At 41.1% G+C, this 18,921-nt stretch overlaps 1 protein-coding gene across 1 annotated transcript in view; it reads left to right on the forward strand.

The window, feature by feature from the left end:
- Positions 1–538: 538 nt before the first annotated feature.
- LOC124255046 overlaps positions 539–18,921 on the forward strand; it is a 28,139-nt gene continuing 9,756 nt past the window's right edge. Inside the window, exon 1 of the mRNA XM_046688883.1 lies at positions 539–705. Within this exon, the coding sequence (XP_046544839.1) occupies positions 683–705 (23 nt within the window). The 5' untranslated portion in view covers positions 539–682. The remainder of the gene's footprint in view (positions 706–18,921) is intronic.

Below are 18,921 nucleotides of genomic sequence, written 5' to 3' on the forward strand. Positions count from 1 at the left end.
AACAGGTCATTTGGGGAACACTACAAACTGGCTCATACATTATTGCATCCAATTTAAATCGAAACCTGAATTCTTGCGTTATGCTTTACCACAAGGCTAAATTAACTGTCTCTACAGAGTGATTAGCTCTTTGCTATGAATTTCACATCTTTTCTGAGGTAACTGCATAACGAATTTATTCATTTAATTTGAATGTGTTCAGTTACATATATATTTCTTCAACTTTGTTTACATAATGTTAATACGACTATAAGATTTATGGGATACAAGCGTAATTTAATTCAGCCTGTTCATAAGCTTGTAATGAAGATAGCAATGGACAGCTGATGCCCATTCAGCCCTTCCTTGCACATACCAGCTTGGCAATTCACACTTTATTACTTCCCTTGAAGAAAGCTATCAGAAGTTTCAGATCCCCTAAACGGAAAGTCACCACAACACACGAACGTCCCTAAATCGATATCGGTAGAGGGCGCTGCGACAAACTAACCTTTCAACGACCTACTATCTGCGACGTCACAATCTCCCTGCACGGCGAATGACGCGTCGCCTGATTTTGTAGCAGACGACACAACGGGAAGATGAGTGCTTTGTTCCGCGTACAACGCTGAAGTTTATGTTACAGTGAAAACATCTTCCATTTGAATGTTGACTGTAGATCTGCGGACATCTATGTCTAACAATGGATGCCAGAAAGTTCCAAAGGTATGTAACGTGATTGAAAAGCTGAAAACATTCAAACGCCACTTACCGACAACAGCAATAACTCTGCTATTGGTTTGATGTGATGCGTTTATTGGTTTTTGGTCCGCGGTGTGTAAATGGATAGATATTAAATCGATCCATATTATGTCATGTCACGATGCCGAAAACATCTATCAAGCACGTCCAAGTATGCATTTTTTCAGATTATTTGCAAAGTGTAAATATTCAAATTGTACTTGTATTGACACACCCATACTGTGGCAATACATGTTTGTTATTTCATAGTCAAAAAAACCGTCTCTCAAGCACTTTGTTTTATGCAAGTTATCCAGCATGAAAGTTAAGAGAAGCTTAACAGAGCTATCTGCAATAGTAATCTCATTCTCCGAGATGCTCACATGTTTCATCTTCTCATCATCTGTTTGTTTATATCATTAAGCTATATGAGCATTTGAGCTATTATTGATCTATTCTGCTGCCTCCAGTACACTGAACTTCATTAAACTGTCTACAAAGTCTCCATAATTTCTTATCGATAACGCTAGGGTTACCATGGTAATATTACTTTCAAAGAGGACATCATCTATCAGATCCCATCCTCATACAGTCAGATGAAAGGTACGGTGATGCCTATAATCTCTAGATGTCAATTCATTTGGAGGTTTTGTTAAGGCAAGCTGATATCGCTGCAATGGTAATGGCAGAAATCAAAGATTATCCCCAGGTTATCCTCAGCGCTTCCAAACTCATGTTAACCCGATGTGTTTCCCCAGACGCTATTGATCGCCCCCTGTTCTCAGAATACACCATATGTTGCTAAATGTGACAGGAAAGAGGCTTGAGGCAAATATTGGCACCTCTTGCAACACCGATTTAACACCAGCTGCTCGGAGTTTCTTCTTTATAGCAGTGTACGAGACATCCAGACCTCTTCGAAAAAGATTTTGTTTAACATCGTCGCAGAATACACCTTTTTCAAACTTCATGCCATCTTTAATTAACAGTTTACCAGGGTTCGATATTTCACTTGGCAAAGATTAGGTGCACTGCTTAAGATAAAGTTCAGTGTCTCGCTGAGGGTCTGTGCAGCGTGACGCAACCAATAATGTCACACCGAAATTGCACAGGCTGATGGAGTATCGACCACCCATACTTGTTATCAAACATTTGGTAATGACAAGATTCCTCCTTTCACAGACAATCACATCGGACAGGTGTTTGTACAGTGTTATCATTACACACCATCAACATCCGATGATGGTGAATGGACCGATGAAATATTCATCCTGATTCTGCTACGCTCTTTAAGAACGGTCCCCGCATCCATCACCTGTAATGTCTATTGGCAGCGACAAATTACGAGAAAGCTTTCTATTTTTCATGAATTACATGGACGACGATGTCCGAACTTCACTAAAGTGATAACATAGTATACATCACTCTGACTCAATCAGAAATGAGGGTTTTCTATGACTCTACTAATGCACATGGTTTTGCAGGGAGAATGTTTATTTGTAAATATTAGTCTCTTTCAATTCCGCTTTCCGCTGAAATTGATGTGACCTATTTTCATGCGTATGATTAGAAAGCAATGGCCTTTCATGACAGGCGTTTGCCATAACCAAGAAAAGGGAAACTTAATTGCCTTCCACTTTTTACGAATATCCTTAGATCAAAATGACATTTAACCTTTACGTTCCACGGCTCTGTGTATTAATGTCAACCATGACAGATTAGGCCGTTGTTTTGTTAGTTTATATAAAACTCATATCTCAATGAATACTTTTTGAGAGCTAACAAGCACTTACACTGAATAAATTGGGTTCCAGCATTGATCATTAGTAGCTTTAGGTCCACTCAAGTCGTGGGAATAAACAGATTTTTATCCCGAACCTCGCCTCTAACCATTTCCATAAGCTGATGCGAGGATTAAACACGCCAGCTGATAAAAACTTGACAACCATTTGACATTTTGGAAGGAAAAAAAATAAAAGCTAGGAAACCATTTCCATAATCATAAAAAAATCTGCTGAAAGCAAACTTCGTTGTGTGCTTCCGAATCTGCCAAAATACTATCATGTTCAAGAGAACGTAACCGGCCTTATCCGACATGAGTACATACAGAGAACATGAACTATTTGGCATGAAAACGTAAATCTTTGACAAAAATAATTAACTGCGCCCTGTGCTTATCGCAGACCTGTATCGTGTTTGTTTGAAACACGTTTGAAGACTAATAACACTCTAATGGTTTACACATTCCATCCAATAAAGTACAATGGTATGTCCACATCAAATGAATTAGTTTGCCGGCTGCACATGACCCAATGTGATACAATTCAAACACTCTGATAGTTAGTACTTACCCAATTTTAGAGATTGTAGCAATAAAAAGTATTTTAAAGCATCATTGATAGAAGATTCATGAAAGACATGAAAGTAACTGATACATACACACACACACACACGAATAGCGCCGATATCCAGTACAACTGCTCAAAGGCGCTTTGTTTTCCCTCGATCATTGGATGTCCATCACAACGGCACATCGTATTTTCAATCTCAACTCCCCGGGACCATACAACTATTGCTGCCTACTAGGCGCACCGATGTGGCTTTCCCATCCTTACGAGGTACCCATTCATAGTTGGGTGGACTGGGACACATAGTCACAGTACTTTGTCCAAGTTTACTGCACGTTGCTGTACCCGCAACTAGGTGTTTGCACGTATTCATGTGGCCACCATCTGGTCATCTACCAACGGATTCGTGGGTTCTTTTAAGTGCACAGGGTTGTGTACTGTACACTAGAGGTTATGACAACACTGAAGGAATCTGCATACAAAGTTGACTCCAAGGATTTTTACACCCGGTCACAGGTGGGCTCGATCCAAGCACCTCCAAGCTCGCTGCATTACTAGCCTGGCGCCTTAGACAGCTCGCCCACCGCGCCCCCTGATGTAAGATCAGAGACCGTGATGAGCATTGTGATTGTGTTTTTGTCACCCATGTGTGTTTCTGACGCTTCAGTAGCCACTAGTAGCCATACTTCCATTGATCCCTTCGCCCTTAGATTGCATGGATCTTACAGCGCGATCCATCTTGTAAGTCATAACGCGAGTGATTTAAACTATATCGATTTTAAAAGTCTTTGAAAATCGAGGACAATAATCACAGCAAAGGCTGACTGATGTTTGTAAAAGCCACCGTAGAGTAAAAATCGTTTTCGTTAAGTATGCTGTTAGGGCCCTGGTACTGCAGAAAATTGTGAGGTGAGGTGAGGTGAAATTGGGTTTAACGTCGTGCTTGAGAATATTTCGCTCATATGACGACGTGCATGCGTGTGTATGTGTATGTGCGCCTGCTTGTACTAGCCCAGACTGAGGCTGGTTTTATAGTGCTAGCCCACTGAGATACCATACCGCAGTGAAGCAGAAATACCCCACTCAGACACATTATACTGACTCCGAGCCGACCAGTCCTTGTTGTACCCATTAATGCCGAGCGCCAGACAGGGACCAACAAGTACCATATTTTAACGTCTATATTACGTCGTGTCAATGTGACATTTGGGTACAAATATTCCACATTGACAAAACAACATGCTCTAGAGTATGGTTCTAACAAACCAAGAAATATATTGAAGATAAAGATGGATTCGAACCCACGTTCGTTTTTTAAGCACGCCCCAGGAACGCATCTTCCTAGTTAACACGATTTATAGGAGCTTTGCTATCATAAGTAGTCTGTAAGACCTTAGTAGTATGTGAGTGAGTGAATTTAGTTGTACGCCGCTTTAAGCAATATTCCAGCAATATCACGGCGGGGGACATCAGAAATGAGCTTCACACATTGTACCCATGTGGGGAATCGAACCCGGGTCTTCGGCGTGACGAGCGAACGCTTTAACCACTACCCCACCGCCCCCTTAGTAGTATGTGGTCCTGAAGAAAGGTATTAATGCCGGTCAGAACAGGCTCCTGTATTTCCTGAATTGACATGAACGTTTAATTCAGTTTGACAAAATTCATGACAAGGAAACGCAATACTGATTACACCAATCTCTACAATGCCAACATTACTGGAACCGTGTGAGCGGGGTGTTTAACTGGTCAACGTAATTAAATAATAAATTACTTGCCCACGAATCACGTGCTAAAAAATGGAATTTGATTACCGAAGCAGGTCATCATTGGCGGCAGAGTATTAAGTATTTTCGGATCTTATTTAAGAACTCGGAGAAGTTTTCAAGACATGAATTGAACATAAAACCCTTTAAAGTTTAATCTCCTTTTAATTAAAGAATGAAGTCGTGGCGATAGATGATCATCCAACCTGTCCATCATGGATGACGTATGATAATAGGAAGAAACGTGCAATGTTCTACAGCGTGTTTACACCAAAGTTAATTTACGCCCTGCTATCATCTGCAATACAAGTGGTTTGAATTATGACTTGCCGACAGTTTCGTCAGCGTGTTTTACACCAACGTGAATTTACTCCCTGCTATCATCTGCAATGCAAGTGGTTTGAATTATGATTTGCCGACAGTTTCGTCTATGAAACACCCTACAGCGTTAAGGAGGTGGTAGGATCTTGTGAATTGACGTCCAAGCAAGTTTGGGTCAGGTCATCAAATTACAGTACTTTAGTGTAGACTGCAAACATTCCTCAAATCAGTAATGAACGTCCTCGTCAAAATTCTCAATTAACCACAGGTCAGAAATTGTAATGTCCAGACCAAGCCGAACTAAATAGGTACCATAATGTCATAGCTTGCCTCTATACCTGCAGCTTTAAATTAGTCTGGATATCATACTTATAATGTCATGGTGCAAATACACCTAATATAAAGTACCCGAAGACCAGTTTTCAATATAACAGTTCGTCAGTATTCCTTTAGGTTTGTATTCACAAAAAACGTTTTGATGAAATCAAAACAACTTAATTGTATCTCTGGAGTTGTATTGTGTCATCCCCAGGGGTTCCTCTTGATGGTTTTCAGGTAATACAATAGTTAATAACAATTGAACGACTATTGCAATAGGATTGCTTTTATAACATGTTGGCAACTGTATTGCGACATTGCATTGGGTATCTTTCAAAATTACTTCTCTTCCAATTTCATTTTCGATTTGACTTGATGCCAATCCTAATACGACCTACTGACTCACCCTTGGAGTATACCAAAGTTGAGAATCGTCATGAATCTGAATGGGGAATTGTTTGTCTAAAATGTCGGTTTAAAGCCATTTCCACGAGTTACGGACATGTATAACGAACACAGACGTTATCAATAGTCTAACGTGAGGTTGGTGTCAAGAGTTTAGCCGTGGATTTGTAAAATCAATGTAAACTATTTTCCCATGTTTTTTGTGGAGTTTTAGGTGAATGATTGACTAACCATTACATATATTTATATTGGATGACTGATGAGGCAGGGTATGCTCGCGCACACCCGGTGTCATCACTGTTCGATAGTGGTTCAAAATACATGATCCAGATATAGTCGGAATCGTACAATCGCCTCTACTTTTGACAGAGATTTCTTATGGAAATGGAAAGGGTTTTGTCGCGTTTATTGTAAATCGATGTCCCTTTGCGGTTAATTAAGTTACTCGGACATATTGTCTCCGGACGAGGTCTATTCTACCAGGAATTCGATGGCTTGAACAAAGACGTGTTTTTACAGTACAAGACCTTTACTTATTTGCATGCCACGGTTATTGTCGTAGGCAGTAGACAACAAATGGGACAAATTATATGGTTGTCTCAACTACCGAAACTGCTCAAGATGCTCAGATGTGGTATGGATCGTCCATGCCCTGTAGGGCGAACTATCTTGAGTTCACGAATTCTGAGGCACAAGCCCTCGGTGCATTGGCTGACATTTGTTTTTCCTTGTTGCCATGGTGATGCCAACACTCCAATTTCGTCTCATGATGTATAATACGGATTTGTAGGAATTGAGAATACACGAATGTAACATTAGCCCTTAAAGCTGGGATAGCATGTTCAAAAGTTCTAAAGATATCATAGCTTCACTGTGTGGTTATGACAGACGCGACATCATGTTAACTGTGTAATACAATTGGAAGGAGGGAGGGTAAGGACGCTTCTGTGGGGTTAGGAACCACGCAAACAACAATGTTGATCTCGTCAAATTTGGATCATGTGTACATTATATTTAAACGTACTCGTAGCATTCTGGAGTGAATTATCTTTCTTCTATTCCCATGTTTCTGACAGGGCATTTTGTGATCCTCCATGCTGACTGGTCAGTTTGATCTATTGTTGAAAATATTAAAAATGACGTCATCAGCTCATGGCGTCACAAAATGAAAACAATTACGTTATGTTTTGTATATTTGTTATTGCTTAATGCCCAACACAACAATACTCTATCTGTGCGAGGGCAGTCTGTAAAGTATCGAGACCGCCTCCGTGGTGTAGTGGTTAGAGCGTCCGCCCGGAGAGCGGAAGGTCGCGGGTTCGATCCCCGAACGCGTCATACCAAAAGACGTTAAAATATGGTACTTGTTGGTCCCTGCCTGGCGCTCGGCATTAATGGGTACAACAAAGACTGGTCGGCTCGGAGTCAGTATAATGTGTCTGAGTGGGGTATTCATGTTTCACTACGGCATGGTATCTCAGTGGGCTAGCACTATAAAACCAGCTTATGTCTGGGCTAGTACAAGCAGGCGCACATACACATACACACGCATGCACGTCGTCATATGAGCGAAATATTCTCAAGCACGACGTAAAAGCCCAATTTCACCTCACCTCACCTGTAAAGTATCGACCCTGGACCAGACAATCCAGTAATTGACACAATGGCCATCGATCTATTCAGTTTCGATACGATGACATACATAAAATATGTCAGCGAGCCTTGTTTATGTGTGTCGCCTTTTCATTCACCACATCGAAGTAGAAGTTCTGAAGGCTGATATTACTGAGATTATTATTAATCATTCTTTGTTGTGGATATGTTTGTCTTGCCACCAGTAATATGTTTTGAGATTCTTATCGAACAATGGGGAACCTTCCGTTAATTTTCTACAGATACAATAATTGGTTATTACAGTCCAAAGCTGACAGACAGATAAATGACCATCTGCATTCATGCAGGATAGTCTTGTATCAAAATAAAGATGTATTACATAGCCTTGTGTCAGGATAGTCCTGTATTGGAATCTATATTAGGATAGTCGTGATAAGTGATAATCTTGTATTACCTTTTAATAGGATACTCTTATTTTACGATAGCCATGTATTAGAGTCTTTTACCAGGAAAGTCCTGTATAGTGATATCATTGTGGTAGAATGACCCTCTAGTAGGATAAGCATGTTTAAGACAGTTTTGTGTTTAGCCTTCTATATATACTTTGACTGCAATTTTGCCTTTTAAGCCAAATGGAATTTGTTCGCAGTCATTTTTTGCCCCTAACATTTTGCATATCTACATCCAATTGAGTATTACTTTCCAAGTGAAAAAGGGATGTGTACTTGCTGAGAACATAAATTACTTATTGAGCTAAATTAGTACTTTTCTTCGGAGGCTTAAAGGAGACTATTTCAATAGTTCACATATTTCACAAATATTGAACTGTTTATAAAAAAAACAATTGTATCCATGCATGATTTATATGTTCATCAATAAGAAAATATGACAGTTTCTTTAAGTACTGTAATTATTGAGAAACTGGACACTATTTTTAACTTTCACGTACATCCGTCAGTTTCAAATGTGCTATGACAACCCCCTGTTGACGTCTTTATGTCCATAAGGTAATGCCAGGAGGTTAAAATACAGTCATAGTTTATAGAACGTTATATAAATTCGTGATATTAAAATACGCCTTCTTAGAAGTAGGTCCATTTTAATTTGAAATGTGTTTGATGGTTTCTGAGCAACGGTCGTAAACATTGATTGAATTAAAAGCAAATGAAGAGGTTCAAACGACAATCCAAGACAGATGCCAGACCCATCACAGATTAGTTCTGTTGTTAATTTGATGCATTCTGCCATTTCAAAATGAAAGTCATCAATAAATGATTTTTTTTTAATTTTACAGTTTTTACAGAGACTCCACTATAAGTCTTCCACTTGATGCTACAGCTAATGCAAACCTGAGACTTAAAACTCTTCATCTCGAGCACTGTATATTGGATAGTCGGGTGCGGTCACATTATGTGGTGTTACGGGCGTCGCCATGGAAACAAATTATCTGAAATAGGAAGTATATGCCATTATCTAATACAGGGAAGAGTGATACAGTTTTCTAATTAATTCTCACGGCATGATGATATTAGAGCTGGTGGCAACCGTAGATTAAGTCAATATTGTAACATAGATTTCCCCCGTGGGATTCTGGCGTAGAATTAGTTCATTGCCACCAAGGCTTGTTGTAGGAGACGAAGTGATGGATAGGGTGGTCAGGCGCGGATCTTTGACCACAAAATTAATCAAAGGCCATCCTGTTAAGAGAATACCATTGCCATGTTTAACAACAAATACACGTCATTAAAGATTTAAGAGACAAAATGGCGTTGCCTTAATCAGTTGCCTTTACAATTAGTAGTAGTAGTAGTAGTAGTCATCGCCGGAGTAGCAGTTGCAGTAGTAGTTGCAGTAGTTGTAGTAAAAGTAGTAGTAGTCGTAGTAGTAGCAGTAGCAATAGCAGGGGACGTTGCTGTGGAAGCAGCAGTAGTAGTATCATACTGAAATATTCCAGAATATTAGTAAAGCAGTAAAGTCATTAATGCATTTGATGCATGCGATGTCGCATGCATGTCGTTATAAGTTCATTGAAACTACGAAGACTAAAGGTAAAGAGATACTATGGAGATAAAAACGATGTGGCAATACATGTTCATTGTTGTTATAAAGGATTGGAAAGTTAATGGGAGTGTGTGCTACTGTTACAGTCGTACAATCGACTCTAGCAGAGACTTCTTCTGGATGTGGAAAGGGTTTTGTCACTTCTGTCTACAATGGGTGTGGTTAAGTGTCACTGGATCAAAGACATCGACTTGAATTCTCTGTGTATAATTTTGCTTTTTATGTCTTTTGTGTAACCCCCCAGCAGGCAATCGACCAAGTCCCCAAGCATGACTACCATACAGTCTCTTATTAAAGCATAGGTCGTGAGGATCTGTCTTCCTACCCATGTTCTACAACCGTTCTACAACCAGTCAGATTGTACGAAACACTGATTTAATGACTGCATGTCGACTGTTCAAGACAATCGAGTTACAAATATTACATCATGATGGCCATATGGTATCCACCTTGAGCATCAAATTACCCGTGTACATCCTGGGTAGACATGGTTTCCAGAAACCAATGTTGTCTTCAAAGGCGACTGACGGAGTCTCAAAGAGTCATATACTGAAGAGATGTTTTCCCAATGTTCTATTGTATGTTGTCACGCTCTTCCCTGTAGAACTAGAAAGCGACGTTAAGAACACCTGGAAATATGTGCATGTTAAAAACAGCCTCTTTTTTTTCGACACTCATGAACTATAATATTTTTATGTGTCGTCATGTGTTTGTAGTTGAATGCAAATTCAGAACTGGAGAAGGTATATTTTTGCATTTCCATTTCAAATTTTTAAAAAACCTAAACCAAAAAGAAATTGCTAATTTTATTCGTTTCTGCGATGACATGCATAGGTCTTCTAGCTGTCTAGCTATGTCGTCTTTCCTTTTTTCAATGAAATGCATTTCCTTAAAAACGCATTTTGATGATGAAGAGGCGCCTCCGGGTCTTCAATCCAAGGCCGGAATTAAACCCGCGTCCCTTGCGGCGCAAGGTCTTTATAAAGAGATCACATGACAACATGTCTCCACATTTCCGATGATCACAGAGACGGATTCACGTCCTCAGATCTTATCAAAGATTTTTCAGTCAGCTTTACGTACTCTGTCACTTACTTATCAAACCAGGAACATCACACATCGCTGGTAATGCTCCTGAAATTAGATGGTACATGTTTTCTTAAGAAAAAGTGGAAGTAAGGACAAGCGTTAATGAAAAGGAGAGCAAGGAGAGACAGACAGAGAAGCAGAGGGACAGACGGACAGAGAGACAGACGGAGAGAGAGAGAGAGTCAGGGGAGCGTAAGGGAAAGGGGGAGAGGAAGTAAGAGCGAATAAAGATTGGGAGTAAGAGAGAGAGAGAGAGAGACACACACACACACACACACACACACAGAGGGAGGCCAATCGGCACGAAATGAAATTTTTTAATACCCAACACCCACAATCTGAAAAACACATAATGTGTATCTCTTCAATTAATTGGAAGCTGAGGACTCCAGGGAGACCTGGAAGGACCTGTCTGGATGATAATATTGGACTTGCATTGGACCATGCGTCCCTTGAGAGTAACCTCGTCTAATGGTCATACGTTAGCGGATCATTCTCTGAATTAACCACCATTGCCAAACAATTACCAAATATGTTGACATGAAAGCTATACATCAACACAGCACTGATAGTAGAAAGAGGTAATGTTTTATGATCGATTTTACTTCAATGTATTAATGGACGCCTGAAGGCAAGGGTTTGGTATTCATGTCATCGATTCGGCAGCTTGTTGTTCACAGTCTGTCGGAGGATATAAGTATATATTAATATCACATTGGGATGGCCATGATCATAATGATCCATAACCATATTAAGTGTATATTAAAACAAGGCGCATTCTTATATTTCGACCACGCCATTAGCGTCGACTATCTCATTAGCACGTGTTTGTTAATTATCAGACCCGACGGATGCACTATAGTTGCAAACAAGGCCTACAACGCCCAGTAGTCGCTTGTGGTCGGAAATATGACAAAAACAAGAGGAAATTAGCTGTCGAAAGGGCGAAGATATGATGGGAGAGGAGGAAGGTAATGAGAGGGTTCTAAAGCGAGGGCGGGGGTAAATGAACGAGTGAAAGAATGCAAAATTGAATGCAAAATTGAGACAAGAGGTGTGAGGGTCACACGAGAAGGATATGGGTGAGAGACAGAAGAGATAGACAGAGCGAGGAGTGAAGGAGAAAGGCGGTTGTTTCCTTGGCCTTTGTCCATTATGCATTGAAGAAAACCTGCCTTATGTCAGCTGCTAATAACAAATTTTGCATAAGTATTGTCTCATCACAATAAACAAATGTACCGTTTATTTCCCATAAACCTTAACTTTTCCCAACAAAACAAGACACATTGTGTTTAAAGGTCTCTTAATAACACAACGCAGCCACGCCTAATAAACTGATATTGACGAAACAACATCAGGTCATGACTGTGGTGAAGTGTGCTTAAGAATCGCGAGTACAAGCCATTAATCAAAACAGTTCTAAACACGAGAAGGCCATGCCACCAACTGTTGCCAGCAAAGATGAATTATGGAACTTGTGCGACGCCGTTACCGCAACAGCTGAATAAATCAAAGAGAATTTATCAACCTTTTAGGTACTTTGGTGTGGATTTACTTCTGCATTGATTGACATTTTTCTTTGGCTTAAAACACGCTGACTCAGCAGGTGTGCGCTATCAGGTATTGAATGACATCCTATTTAGATTTGGCACAAGAAGCTTTTCACTTTGTTTGTACAATGTGCTTCGGGGCCATTCTGTTATGAAATACGACACTCGCAGCGGCGGTTTATGTTTTTGACAGATTTCATAAGATGGGGGCGAGGTGACTGGGATATATTTAATGACGTCACTTTTGCATCTATATATTGACGCGTGTGTGTGAGGCTGTGGATGCGTGTGTGGGTGGGGATGGGGGGATGGGTGTGCGTGGCTGCTTGTTCTGGCACGGGACGATGCCTCGTAGGAGTAGGTCCGTACACACCCTCAGAAACATCTGGGCCAGCCATCCCGACCTTGTCCATTCTTATAAGGCCCATGTGTCCATCCATGTTATCACTGAGAGCTCTTCCCCTTTTGACACTAACGGTACGACAATATGGTGACAAATGTGCTGACCTCGATGACACGCATGCACCCCACGTTTTCCTTTTGCCCATTGTTCTTGGTGCCTTAGATTTGCTTCCTCCAAATAGGTGTGTAAACGGGTTTGGTGCCAAGATCACAGCCCTTCTGACACCTTTGGTAATGCAGAAGGCGTCAATCATTGGGAGTCTTCAAATTCTCCGAACAATTCTTGGTCTTGGTGGGTTGGACGAGGCAGTGCTTCCTAGGAATAGTTCCGTGTGCTGTCTGGGCGGTGTGTAAAGTGGCAAGGGCCCTAAATTGATGGTTCCAGTTTGACTGAGCCAGGATAACCCGAACAATCTTGGCAGCATGTATTTTTATTAATCTGATTATTATAACAGTAATAATATTTGCATTTACATTTACATTCGCTAAGTGAGTATAAAATCCATGCTCAAATGAGATCATTCACATTACCACCTCATCCTGTCGGGTACCCAGTCACTGCGCGCAATGACCACATTATCATGAATCGCTGGTGGTGGTAATATGCCATTAACTATAACCTACCCACAAGCAAATATCTGAAAGAGGGCGGTTTCCAGGAATGACTAGTAAAGTTCGGATTAGCGAAGGTTCATTATAATTTTATTATTATGATGTATGTAATGGCTAGCGATGTTCGGATAAACGAAGGTCCACTTTATAATGATATATGTAATATTTATAGCTTTGTGTTGTTAGATAAGTCATTGCTGCGAAATAACCCCATGCACGTCATTTACACCTACCCACACTCCCCCAGCTGTTCACGTTGATCAATATAGTGCCGTTAGGCGGTTATAGGGTAGTCTGGTGCTGTGGAGTGTTACCTTGCCACGTTGACAGCCTAAGTTTTATTCGCAATGATGTCTGATCTGATAATCCATTTGTTTCTGGTGTTTTACTGCCACGAGGCTAAAGCGACCTTCATGGATCGACATGAAACTGATCTCCACACTGACAAAGAATAATGGATGCATTTCGGAAAGACCTCATACAATATGGTTTTATTCCTTGGTCACTTGATATTCCTGTAACATTCATGTAGTCAAGGTGGTATATTATCATTGCTTCCCATGCCCCACTACATATACCGTATATATACACCCCACACCCACACCCACACCCACACCCACACCACCCACACCCACGACCGCACCCCACACCCGACATCCTACAAATCACGCTCCCCACTCCCCACATACCCCAAAATAACATCTCATACCCACACCATGCTCAACCCACCATCCTTATCTCTCCCACACCACCCAATAAGTACTACACACCGCACCACCCCCTCACACCCATCATTGTTCCCCATGCCCAACTCTCGATCCCCACACTAACACACCACACATGCCCGAAATCCACACGCCACGGGATTGCAAACATGTCATCGTATCCCAGTTGCGTACCTCGATGCTCATCATATTGATCACTGGATTGTCCTGTTCAGACTCCATTATTTGTATGGCAGGAATATTGCTGAGAGGGGCGTTAAACAAAAAACAATCAAACTAACAAAAATATGTAATGGTTATGGCTTGTGATTTATGATTTGTTTAACATCTCGATCTGACATTATTTCCTCCGACAGACTGAACAACAAGCTGCCGAATCGATGACATGAATACCAAACCCTGGCCTTCAGGCGTCCATTAATACATTGAAATAAGATCGATCATAAAACATTACCTCTTTCCCCTGTCTGTGCTGTGTTGATGTATGGCTTTCATGTCAACAAATTTGGTAATTGTTTGGCAATGGTGGTTAATTCAGAGAATGATCCGATAACGTATGACCGTTAGACTGCGTTCCTCTCAAGGGACCATGGTCCAATGCAACTCTCTTAACTATTAGCTTCCAGACAGATCCTCACAGCTTAAACCGGAGTCCTCTGCTTCCAGTTTACTGAGGAGATACACATTATGTGTTTGGTGTTTGTTTGTATGGGCATTTGAAATATTGTCTTTTCACTCTCAAGCAAGTTAGGTAGCCGCCTCTTGGGACAACCATTGGTTGTTGGAGATCATTTCTAACCCGGTTAGGTAATTTTAGAATCTCTTCCGCTATGTTCACATTTGTGGTCAAGTCAAGTGAATAATTAGCTTGCCTTTGTGAAGGATGCAAATGTTCTGTACAGAGGTGAGGTGAGGTGAGGTGAGGTGAGGTGAGGTGAGGTGAAATTGGGTTTAACGTCGTGCTTGAGAATATTTCGCTCATATGACGACATGCATGCGTGTGTATGTGTATGTGCAGCTGCTTGTACTAGCCCAGACTTAAGCTGGTTTTTTATAGTGCTAGCCCACTGAGATACCATGCCGCAGTGAAGCATGAATACCCCACTCAGACACATTATACTGACTCTGAGCCGACCAGTCCTTGTTGTACCCATTAATGCCGAGCGCCAGGCAGGGACCAACAAGTACCATATTTTAACGTCTTTTGGCATGACGTAGTCGGGGATCGAACCCGCGACCTTCCGCTCTCCGGGCGGACGCTCTAACCACTACACCACGGAGGCGGTCTCCTGTACAGAGTGTGAGCAGTGAGATATTTTCTTTGTTATTTTTAGAAAAAAGTGAAAAACACGTGCGCCAACGGCAGCTGAACTTTTCGCGAACACCTGAACAGGATATCACCACTGTGCTATAGTGATCATAACCCCTTCTCTTGGTCGGGATCATGCAATAAACATTCTGCTGATTGCGAATAGGGTTTTGTCGCTTATTATTAACCTGTGCATTAAAACTGATGATGAGAGTGTGTTGTGCTCCCTAATGTTATCTACCACAATGACGATTACAACATGGCAATAAAAGCCGTGTTGATCAGTGTTCCAGTGCTATGCCATATACTCAATGACTGGAATGAATACGGTGCCGCTTCGTCCACAATCGTACAGATGTGCCTGTAAAACAACTCTCTTGGGCCCTTGAAACCAAATCTCCGTGGATGCACTCGATGCGTTTGACACTCCAGACCACACAACGATAACAGTTTGATTTGGTTAAACTGATAGCGTTTTAGCAATCAACGAATAATGCTCTGACGTCAACAACAACTGCGATAATGAACAAAAGTGCAGAACAATTGTCTCGGGTATCACACTTGCAAAATGGGATGGTAATGTTTTTCGAGTTCAAAACACAAAGCCTGATCATGTCTGATAATTATCCATCTTATGTTTCGTGGATTGTTAACGCCCATAATGTCATATGTTTGGCATCCGTTGAATGATTAAGCAGGATATTTCAGGAATGCACTGGTGAGGTAGTGAGTGTGTTTGATTAAGTGGGAGGAGGGAGTGCCGACGAGAAAATTATTGCAATTATTTCCTGTCAGTTGGGAGGAAGGTCGATAGGTTCCAAGTCGCGGACAAAAGCACAAGGTCGCAGGCATGGCATTGACGAAGCTAGGATCATTCAGGGTTAATCTGAGATTGAATCAAAGCAGGAATAGGTAAATACTGACAGCAATATTAAATACATAATTGCTGTTATGGTAATTCATTACGCCTCGATGAAAGTTCTAGGAATTCTTGGTCTAGAAATAAAATGCTTGTCAACTACGATGATGAGGGTTGTAAGGTTCGGTGACGTGGTTAATTGGTACCCCGACGGTGTTAAACGTTGGTATTGATACTGTCCACTCAGTTGTTTAATCAAGACTTGATATTTCACAGTCCACCATGATATAACCTTTATATTGCAGTGATCGAACTGTTGCTTAATTTGCGTACAATGGCACGGTAAGTATTGAAATGTTACGAATGAAGTATTAAATAATTTGGAATATTTTATATTTATATAAATAATAGTTACTTACAATTATTCATTTAATAGAAAACGCGAAAATCTGGTCATTTCAAATGAATCAAACCCTATTGTTGTACCCATCAAACTATTGGTGACTGTCAATCTCACAGTTAAACATGGACGCGGCCATTTTGAAAGCCAGTGCGCATGACCGGAATTGGATGATAACATAGAACCTGAGTTAAATTATGGGCCCTGAACAAATCAGGTTGAACCATTCTTGCAGTCATAGTAATGCTCAGGAAATCCACCTTAGATTAATTGGATCCTCGACAGGTATGAGAACACTTAATTTTACAAAGGCACACCTAAATTATCTGTCTGGACCCCATGAAACCCGTTGAAAGAAAATACATTTCTCTCCCTGGTTTACATACTGATGGCTAACTGACTTCAAATATTTACACAAGTTCAAACTAAATCAAAGCACAATATTATCATCCTGTGCACAAAGGGATACACGTGCAAACACTAGTGTGATTTCTAGAAGACGAGTTAGAATTATGAACACGTGTCACTTAGATATATATAGCTGATAGGGACGGCATTTATTAACAAAAACACCCCTGAAATGACACGATTGACACCCGAACAACGGCAACGGGCACTGGGTATGACACACAACCACACTGGCTCATCATATTACCATTGTTGATTGCTCTCTTGACGCCCAGATACTGTATTAACTCAAGAGCTTCCACTCTTGCAAAATGTTAAAATAAGCAGTTATGGTGAGTGAGTGGGTTTGGCTTTACTCCGGTTTTAGCAATATTCCAGCAATATCACTGCAGGGGACACCAGCCATGGGCTTCACATATTGTACCCATGTAGGGAATCGAACCCTGGACTTCGGCGTGATGAGCGAACGCTTTGACCGCTGGGCTACCCAACCACCCAGAAGCAGCTATGTTTCTCCCCTTATGCAAGTAAATATCTTGCCAGAACCGTGAAGATACGGGCTAGAATTGGTCTTCAGAAACCCATGCTTGTCGTAAGATCGGGTGATCAGGCTCGCTGGCTTGGTTGACACATGCCATCGGATCCCATTTGCGTAGATCGATGTTCATGCTGTTGATCAATGGATTGTCTGGTCCAGACTCAATTACTTACAGACCGCCGCCATATAGCTGGAATATTGCTGAGTTAAACAATAAAAAAGCAACAAAAAAAATGTCTTATAAGACAACGTCACTTGTCTCGAATGACATCGAAAACTCGGTGATTGTCAAATCTCTGGCTAAATGTGTGTCTACGGAGTATTTTGACAGTTTCTTTGCCTAATGCAGCTCGAGATATCTTTACAATGGTATATGTTATCTGTAATATTGCACAGTATTGATTATAGATACAATTATTATAAATCTCTGCTGGTCTATTGTATTGCAGTATCATTATGTTTATGAATCATTATCAAATAGTGATAAGACCAAATGTTCTCCAAACGTTGAGCTCCGCCAGCCACATCGGCGTCATCCGTCACAAACACATGCAAAGACGTGTCAAGTGTTCACTTGGCAATCCACTGAAACACATTGTACCCATGTGGGGATTCGAACCCGGGTCTTCGGCGTGACGAGCCAACGCTTTAACCACTAGGCTACCCCACCGCCCCTCGACTTAAAATGAAAGTTGACAATTGGACAGCTGAAGCCACTCGTCTTGTCAAACAAAGTTGACGTTCGTGTCGAAACTTTCTGGTCATCCTGACTCTTTATGAATGCTCATAAACAAGCTGGTGATATTATGCTTTCCATTTATGCATGATCCCATTGGTCAATCTAGAAGAATGGCATCATCTTTCAATAAATGTTTATCAGATCCCAGTGACATTAATACCAAAATAGGACACAGGAAACCAATGCTCATCCTGCCGATCCTCTACATTTAATCATTCTTGATGGTTGGTTGTATCCTGACCTGGAACACAAGCTCATTTCAATGCTCGAAAGCGCTAAGCGAGTTTGACGGCAAGAGATTAGTGCAAAGCAGTCTCAATCCTTTGACTTACATACGCGATAATACCTTGAGCCCGCGGGCTATAATGCCTAAGTACGGATGCCGAGGATGTACCTAATGGGCCCGCGTTAGAAGTAAGCTCTGCTGGGACTGCTATTGCAGCGTTAAAGGTCACGAGGCAAGGAATAATCCACAGGTCTAAGTTTATCCTCCATGTGGTTTGCAACCTTTAAAGGAAGCCATCGATCGATACCCGAAGGCTGGAAGACTTACAGTTACACGTGACGTCAATACACCTCAATGGACCTCCCTTCCGCAAACGACATAAGTGTTATAATAAGTGTTATGAAAACACCCTTACGCTGAAAATAGCACAATAATGTACGTCTTGTTTGGGGGAATTGTCTCTGATTCGTAAACATCCATGTGGCTGTAACTTCTTAAGGTGACACTTGAA

This window comes from Haliotis rubra, unplaced genomic scaffold, assembly GCF_003918875.1.
Source record: "Haliotis rubra isolate DU_JTF1 unplaced genomic scaffold, ASM391887v1 Scf59, whole genome shotgun sequence".
NCBI classification, from domain to species: domain Eukaryota; kingdom Metazoa; phylum Mollusca; class Gastropoda; order Lepetellida; family Haliotidae; genus Haliotis; species Haliotis rubra.